Source organism: Genypterus blacodes, unplaced genomic scaffold (genome assembly GCF_046128005.1).
Source record: "Genypterus blacodes isolate CSIRO-AG114 ecotype Tasmania unplaced genomic scaffold, CSIRO-AGI_Gbla_v1 ptg000438l_1, whole genome shotgun sequence".
NCBI classification, from domain to species: domain Eukaryota; kingdom Metazoa; phylum Chordata; class Actinopteri; order Ophidiiformes; family Ophidiidae; genus Genypterus; species Genypterus blacodes.
Genome location: NW_027467208.1, coordinates 5785387 through 5793941, shown reverse-complemented (window position 1 = coordinate 5793941; position 8555 = coordinate 5785387). Strand labels below are relative to the sequence as shown.

The 8555-nt window shown below is 39.4% G+C and overlaps 2 protein-coding genes across 2 annotated transcripts; both read right to left on the bottom strand.

Annotated features, from left to right (window-relative positions):
* Positions 1-167: 167 nt before the first annotated feature.
* On the bottom strand, positions 168-4571 carry ciarta (circadian associated repressor of transcription a). Its single transcript, XM_076139650.1, has 6 exons — positions 4338-4571; positions 2803-3135; positions 2628-2703; positions 2435-2513; positions 2174-2318; positions 168-2041 (listed from the first exon to the last, which is right to left on the bottom strand). Exons 2-6 carry the CDS (start codon positions 3133-3135, stop codon positions 1676-1678), a joined length of 999 nt encoding a protein of 332 aa, XP_075995765.1. The 5' UTR covers positions 4338-4571; the 3' UTR covers positions 168-1675.
* A 944-nt stretch (positions 4572-5515) lies between these two features.
* mrps21 (mitochondrial ribosomal protein S21) lies at positions 5516-6979 on the bottom strand. The gene is made up of 2 exons (XM_076139034.1): positions 6848-6979; positions 5516-6038 (listed from the first exon to the last, which is right to left on the bottom strand). Exons 1-2 carry the CDS (start codon positions 6928-6930, stop codon positions 5858-5860), a joined length of 264 nt encoding a protein of 87 aa, XP_075995149.1. The 5' UTR covers positions 6931-6979; the 3' UTR covers positions 5516-5857.
* Positions 6980-8555: the final 1576 nt, after the last annotated feature.

Genomic DNA, 8555 nt, shown 5'->3' with positions numbered 1-8555 from the left:
CGGGATTCCGTTCTTCCGCAAACACGACGTGCCTATAGCGCCCCCCAGTGCCGTGGAAGATTACATACAGTATGTCAGTGCCACCTTCTGTACAACTACTATTGTATTTCAATGCAGAAATCAAGATACCATCCATCTAATATATAAAAATATTTTAATTTTCATCAATAAATCAACAACGGTAAAATGTCATTACCAGCGACCACTCTATTATGTAGAGTATCCTAGAATACAAGCATCAAAAGTATGAAAGTTAAAGACATGATGAAAAACTGTACTTTCATTTTTCTCCTATTAAGAAATTCAAATATAGAAACAAAGCTGGCTGACCACCAGTGAAAAAGGTCATTAAACATGAATATTTGAGAAATTAAAATACATTTGTACATTACACACGGTACAAAAGATGCATACACAAATTATGCATACCCCTTATTTTTTAAAGCAAAGTCAGTAAAAGTAAAGCACTTAAAGTGACAGTGATAGTCAGTAATATTAAATCCATTTTAAAGTAGGTCATAGAAACTTTATGTCGTCTTTATGATAGGAGCCACATTTGGGGCATTTTTGGAGTGGGGGACAGTATTTGACTAAAACACTTGGCGAGGTCCACAGTGCCAAATGGCAAAAAAAAAATTGTTACCACTCAGCTTTGGTGTAACTCACAATGCCTGCCAATAAATTCACATTTTCAAGTATTGATCCTTTTCAACAGATCTTTCATAAATAATACGACAAGTATTCTATGTGGATATATATGCAATATTTCCCTATGATCATCAAAAGTGCATTTATAACTACTCCTCATAATTGTTTTGTAATAGCAAAGCAATTAAGCTAAAGTTCTGTGATAAAATGTTATGGTGTTGTCATTTCTTAGCACAAAACAAGCTCCCTCATAGGCTATCTGAAGTAGAAACGGATAGCCAGTGAAGCCAGCCAAAGAATTTAAAGATTTTCCATCCCTTCACTCTGTAGCACTCAATTAGGGCTGAGACATTTGTGGTTTATGCATTCTATCAGCAGAGTTACATCCTATTCCAATTTACACAATATCAAACATCTTGTCTGGCTTTTGTGCTGTAATAAACAAGCTGTGTCTAAAAATGGAAAGACTTTTTTGTTTGGCACATTTTGGCCGTGGCTTCTTACATTTTGACATTTGTAACAATCACTCAGGTGGATACAAACATTTACACATCTCAAACTGCCCTTTCAATCATCTGTTTGTTCATGGATGAATACACTTTGTAGCTGCGCCATCAATGATCCGCTTTCATAAAAGTTGCATCTGATAGCTGTGTACTTTACAAGTAGCACAAAGTCTTGCATTGTCAGGTTTGTATTCCATGATATGAAAAAGTACAAAATAGAGCACAAACTGCATCATGTTATACATGTTTTTTTGTTTTTTTTACCATTGAAAAGTCATAGAATACAAAAGAGATAGAAACAATTCATGATTGTATAGTGCAATAACTCCAGTGTAATGATAATGTTACACTGGCTACTTAAGGGTTGATTAATGTCTCTGCATTTCTTCACACTACCTTCTCCTTTAAGTGGACTTACAGCCATACACTCCTTAGAGACTGGGTCTGTGCATAGACATACATAGATGTAACCCAGTATCCCCTCTTGCTGTCACCCTCCATATCAGAGCACCACAGGGCAATTAAGGTGTGTCAGCTGAGGTAAGGGTGCTGCTTGAGGACACAGAGTTGTCTTGGGTCACTGGGCTGCGACAAGGGGACGGTGACGAAATCTTACACTGCTTCCAGCTTGCAATTTCTTTCTGACAACATAAATATGGAGGCTGGCTTAAAATGCCGTTGCTGTCTGTAAGCTGCCTGCTTCCCTCTGCTGGTCCGACGTTTCCTTCCCTTGGAGCTTTGTGTTTTAGAGTTACTTCAGGTAGAATTGTGGAAACAGAATCTGAACTCACAGCCTGACAGCTCCCTTCTTTTTCATGTTGATGTTGCTGATGCCGACATGAGACTGGGCCAAGGCAGTCATTGTCTAAACAGCTTAGCCTTCGCTTCTGGAATTGGAAGGGAAAACCAGAAAGAACAATATTAACAAAGGTTTGATAGACCATAATGAAAACCTTAAACAAGATATGCTCACTGATGACATTTATAACAAAAACATACAAATCCACTAAGAAGCTCACCTTGACTGGGATGTGGAGCTGCGTCTCGCACCAGCGTGAGCGGAGGGTAGGAGTGATGCTCTGGGGTGCAGGCTTACTTTCCACCAGAGGGAACCAGGCTTTGAGCATAACCTCTATCTGAAGCAGGTTCTGGAGGTATTTCTCACTGTGTTGACAAAAAAATATCCACATTGTCAATATCATAACTTATTAGCAAATAGGTGTTTGGAGTATAATAGAATAGAGTATTTGGGGGTTGTTTGTTTTATGATTTTTCCTTACCCCATATCAGGCCTCTGGAGAATTCCCAGAATCCTCTGCAATCTGTCCATGGCAACACTCTGCTGGAAACTAGTTAAGCCTGCCACAATTAAATGAAGAAGTATCGTCAAATATTGTCAAATATACATTTGGAAGTTTTATAACGTGACATGACAAACAAAAAGAATAATTTTCGATATTGTCAACAACATACCTTTATGAAATCGACCAGTCTTCAGTCCATTTAGAAGCTCAAGCAAAGGTGGAATGAACTTGTGCAGATCTGCACACTGAGGTTTTGGAAGAAGAAAAACAACATTTAATTTCTCCGAACAATGCATTTCTAAAATATATACAGGGTTTTTAAGAAGTTTATTTAAGATGCTCACTTTCTGAGCAAAGGCCAGGTCCCCCGGTGTTGGGGATGATGAACCTAATTTTGCAGTTCCAGGAGAGTGGGCCAGGACAGGACAGTGTTCTGACGGTTCGTTCTCAGAACTTGAGTGTGCCTGCTCTGAATGATCCCTGAGAGCTGAGCATTTTCCAGAAAATGTCATTTGTTCATCGGCTGCAGCACACTTGGTTACTCCACTTTCGCCCTCTTCTTCAGAGGAAACATCTGCTTCATCCTCAGTTTGCTCACACTCGCTTAAGAGAAAGCTTGGGGTGGAAGGGGGCAAATCATAAGAAAGCCATTTGGAAGAATGTCCCAGTGAATTCATCTGTGGAGACAAGGAGAGAAGAAAAGACACAGTGTGTGATTAGACAGAAAAAAGTAAACACCTAACTTTGAAACACAACTTAAAAGTGTGCCAAACCAAATCAAAAAAGACAAAGAATACTAAATGAAGCTTGCTAATACAAGTCCATTGAAAAACTAAAGCATTCATTTCCTACTTTTACATTTCCACCCTTTCTGTGTTAATGTAAACAACAGGAAAATACTAAAAATTAATGTGTACAAGTTCTTACTTAAAGTCTCTATCTCTAATTGTACCATAATATTACTATAATCAAGATACCACAATATCGCTTCTTTTCACATCACAATATCAATATTATATCAGTGTATCACCCTGGTCTGAGTAAACAAAACAGGGTGTATCCAAATATAATGTTGCATATCAATATTTCAATATGCATGTCACACATACACACCTAAAAAGTGTCAGCAACTCAAATCAAACTAAAAAACAAGGCAAACTTTTATCATAAAAGGAGAAGACACACACACAGTGGCCCTGCACCATCTGCCTGCATCTTATATTTCGTCTCTCTGTGTGGTTTTGCTGAATGTATCCAAATAAACTCTTAGGCAGAGCATATCAGTGCTATGACACATGGACAGCACTCGAAAGCAGCTGTGGGAGATTACCATCGGAGCAGTTGCCTGAAAATTTGCAAAGCCCTGTAGCAGTAAACGAGTATGTGTGTGTGTGTGGGTGTGTGTGTCTGTCAGCTCTACACTCAAGCAGCTGGGTTGTCCGAGGACAGCGATATTTACATCGGAGGCCTGTGGTTCCCACTTGTAACTGCAACCATGAGGACACAACCCCTTCACCTACTTTTATGTCCTGATTTGACATTATAGCCTACATCTTACATGGCGCGTGTTTGTCTTTTGTGTACAAGTTTTACAGCGACGACAACAAAATCGTAAAATCCAACTTTACTGTCCAAATACTTTATGTTTATGCGGGAAAAAACATAAACATGGGGGGGGGGGAACATAAATAAAAAGGGAATTTAACACAGTTTGACCCCTACGTGATGCTGAAATCCAACCCATCCTAAATATATCACATACATTAAGACTAGAAATGACAACATTTCACCATTCCACGCTTTATGGTTTGTTTGCGTGTGCCTGAACAGCTGAATTTAGGTACACAAATATAGAAAAAGAACAAAGGAGATAACTCACCTTTTATCCGGAGTAACGCAGACGTGGATTCCCAAACACTCAAAAACACGTAGACAGTAAAAGTAAAACAATTTCAAATGCACTCTTCCGGAAGTGGTTTGAACGCTGGACTACCGACTCAATATATATGTCAGCATATAGGCGGAACGTAAACACGGCGCTGGAATTGCGTAGTTGCTCCGTTTCCGCTCTGTCCTCGTCTGCTCCGCCGCTGCTTCGTTTACTTAGTCAGGCTCTCAACGGGTGGAGAGAGTATCACGGAGCACAGCGGGCGCTACACGTGCGGAGAGGACGGGGCACCGGATTGGCTGGCAAGATCACAGGCCTCGTCCCATTGGTTCACGGGCGGACCAATGGGTAAAATTCTACAAGCTGGTTGGCTGGTAATTGTGTATGTCCCACCACAGCTCGAGTACAACCACGTGTTGGTGGTGTGGCAGACGGAGCCGCACGCTGCAGGCACACACCAACCAGTGGTATTCGTTGTTGTTGTACTCTACTCGAGTACACGAGTACACGAGTACAACTGTACTATTTCACGAATGTATTGACAAATTCGACTGAATAAGTACTATTACAAATAAGAATAATGATAAGAACAAATCAAAACATAAACATTAAAGGGTGAGTGGATATTATTTTCCTTTTTCCATGTTTGTGTGTGTTTTCATGTCTGATTCCCTCCACTATTCTATAAAACCGTCATGAGCAGGTGACGTAAAAAGCAGCATTGGCAGTATAAACTGTACTCTTAAAACAGGCTAAATGCAATTCAATTCAAAGCTAAATTAATGAAATGATTTTATAATCACTCAAGCTTTTATATTCCAAACTTTTATTGTAGAAGCTCCAGGTTCTACATCGATTACTCTGCAGAGGGGGAAGACAGGAGATATGAGATGAGGCTTGGCACCATAGGCCTATTAGAGCCACAGACAAAGAGCTTTACACATACAATATAATTCAATAATAGGATTGCTAAGTCACTTTGTTTGCAGGTCATACACACAGACCTGCAGGAACATGCAGTACAGCCACACACACACACACACACAACGAGAACTGGAAACCCTTTGTGCTGACATCTAGGACTGTCTGAATTCTGAAAATATATATAACTCATAAAAAGACTTTACATCATAGATAAGAACAATGTTATCACGCGCTGTTTATGATGCAGATAGAGATTTAATGGTGGTCACTGTGAATTTACTTCATAGATATGAAGCAAGATACATACATACATCATTACAAACCAATAACACAAAGTATAATGAATCTCAACCAACCGCCAAATGAATCTCAAGACAAAATATTGTGAAAATAGAAAAGAAACAAATGTCCAACACTCACAGTTTAGTTTTGAACAATGTGACAGCATGTAAGTTACACTTCTTGACAGGTTCATATGAACATTGTGACAGCGACTTTGTGTCCTTTTTGTGTCCTTCTTTCACTTAACTGGTCCAGTCTTGATCAGTCATTTGGCTTACATCCAACGCCATCGCGCTGCACTTGACTTAACAACCGACCCATGGATCTTGTCTGTCTGTTCTGGAGATGAAGGCGATCTTCCTGCCCATCTCGGCATGATAGATCCTCTTGCAGCTCTCAAAGTGCTTCCTCTGTCTCTCTCGGCATGGTTTCTCATAATATCGCTTGCGTTTCACCGTTTCAATAACGCCATCCTGATTCAGGACCCTGAAATGTGAAGAGAAACGGTGTGAATATCAGGAATCTCGGCTCGTGTCAAGTCACTGTATTCCACATGTAAATTAGATTGAGAAATAAAAATGGCGGGTCCTTTCAGATTCTGAAAACTAGGATATCAAATATACTCTATAACTACTAAAGACTAGAGATACACATTTAAAAAGGGGGTAACTCCAACAATGGGAGAGCTAAACATATTAAGTAAAATGCCTTATGCTGTGTTATACTTCATTGTGTCTTACTCATTTCTTAACAATAATGGCAGCAGACTTACAATCAAGTAGGTTTTAAATGATAGCACAGTAGAGACAGATGTTAAAATTGGAGGATAGAGGCCAATCAGCAAAGAATACAACATTCTGTATATTCTGGTTGTACTTAATGTGATCTTGACAGCATGTATGGCAGTCTTGATCTTTCAAACGTTTCAACTATTGTTTAGGGAATATTAATTATTTAATATTAATTTATTTTGTCAATATGTACAATTTAGATACTCTAGCTAAACGATATTTCCAAGAGAACATCTTTATATATTTTTTTGTTTTATTTTGTTTATGTAATTTAAGAGTGAAGTAATTTTCATGCGCATTTATGTTAATTTCTCTCAAATAAATCCACTAAAAAACACAACAGCGTGTTAGTAGTCAGTGCGCAGCCGCAACATAGTGACATTGAAGGTGAGTTAGCTTCTCGTTAGCTTGTCTCTTTCGGTTCACCACAGCAGCACATTTTGGTCTCCTTACTTCCACGAAAAGATCAACAATAATATCACCGTATCGATTACAGCGTGTCACCTGTTTAAGGTCTTGTACGCAGCATCTACGTCGCCATCCCGGACCATTATTGTCCTCGCAAGGAAGCGGAGGTGTCTCGCCATGGTGATAGCGGTGCTTGCGGAAAATGGTCCGGGCGGAAACGACGCAACGATCTCTTTCCGGTTGCTACAAACCGCGTTTAAACGCTAGGTGACGCCTCTCTCAAACATTTTCGTGGTGACTTCTGTCCGCTGAAGAAATGTTTTTATTGGACATTTTACCCGTTAACATATATTTAGTGATTAATTTAAACATTTCTTATTTCGCAGACATTCCGTTCTTAAGAATTCAAAATAACAACAATAATCATTAATATTATAATGTATGTATACATGTTAAAGATGGAGATAAAAGTATATAGGTGAGTATGAATCTGGTGAAACTTCAGACAGACACACACATATCCTAGCCCCTACAGCAGGAAACCAAATAGCTCATGTTAGATAGTTTTAAACTGACTGCTGCACACGAGTCATGATCAGTCTATGTAAAGTGAGACAACTTTCAGGGGAACCACAGATTTATGAAACTACCCCTGTTGTCACGGCAACAGAGGGTTGTGTGTCCATTGCTCTTCTTTCATCGGGGTCATTCTCTTCCTCCTCTCATCCCTGAGCTGCTGTCCTCTTCGGTGTCTCTGAATCTGAGGTCAGCCAGCGGTGAATGCTGGGCTGGATGGTATATCTAATTGCATTCAGTGGTGTTTCTAAATGTCTGTTCTCTCTCTATAAAATACCCTATATGCTTTATTTCCGTGGCACTGGATCTCTAGGTTACTGTAACTTCACGGTGCCACAGGCAGGGACGCTGAGACAAAGTGTACAAGATAACATCGTGACTCTTTGTTGGGTGAAACCACAGACTGCATCATGTTTCCACAGGTATCCCTTCTGATCCAGGCCTGGAGAAAAATTCTTGGCAGTGTGTGTGTGTGTGTGTGTGTGTGTGTGTGGCAAAATTGAAAGTGAGACAGTATTTCATAGTTTATTTAAATTCTGTAAATTAAAATGTTAAATACGATTCAGATTATTTCTTTTCAACCAATTCCAATTCCATCTCATATGTTCATTTGTATGCACCCAAACCAAAACAATACCAGAAAGTCAAATATTAAGTACTTAATAGTTTGGCCTGTGGGATTATGTGACATGTTATAATGATGTTATCTCTTGAAGAACCACTTTAGTCTGAGAACCACTAAGAACTCTAGGGAGATCAGAATTCAAGTGATATGTTTAGTGATTCATCTACAAAACTTAATGAATACATTTAATTATCCTCTCCCACTGTTTTAATTGTGTAGTGGGAAAACGCTGGTGGTTATTATTATGTTCCATTATCTTTGGTTAACTTTGGATCTCTCATTATCCCTTTCCAACTCCCCCCACACACTGGAGCTCAAGACATTAACACTATGATCTGATTTCACACTCCTAATCTTAGAAATCTTAGACGATGGCTTCTGGTTGCAAGTTTTCAATGAAAAAGTTCAGCCTTTCATTCATTTCTGCATTCACTTGTCAAATAACTGGAGCTATATAACTCACGTCCTGAAACCAAACACACGCAGAATTAACACACAAGTCTTTAATTAACATCCGAACCGGCGGGACACTGCAGTTTTCAGCTGGTGTCCAAATCTTTCACCATGCTGACAGAGGTGGAGAATGGAGCAGAATCAGGGGGA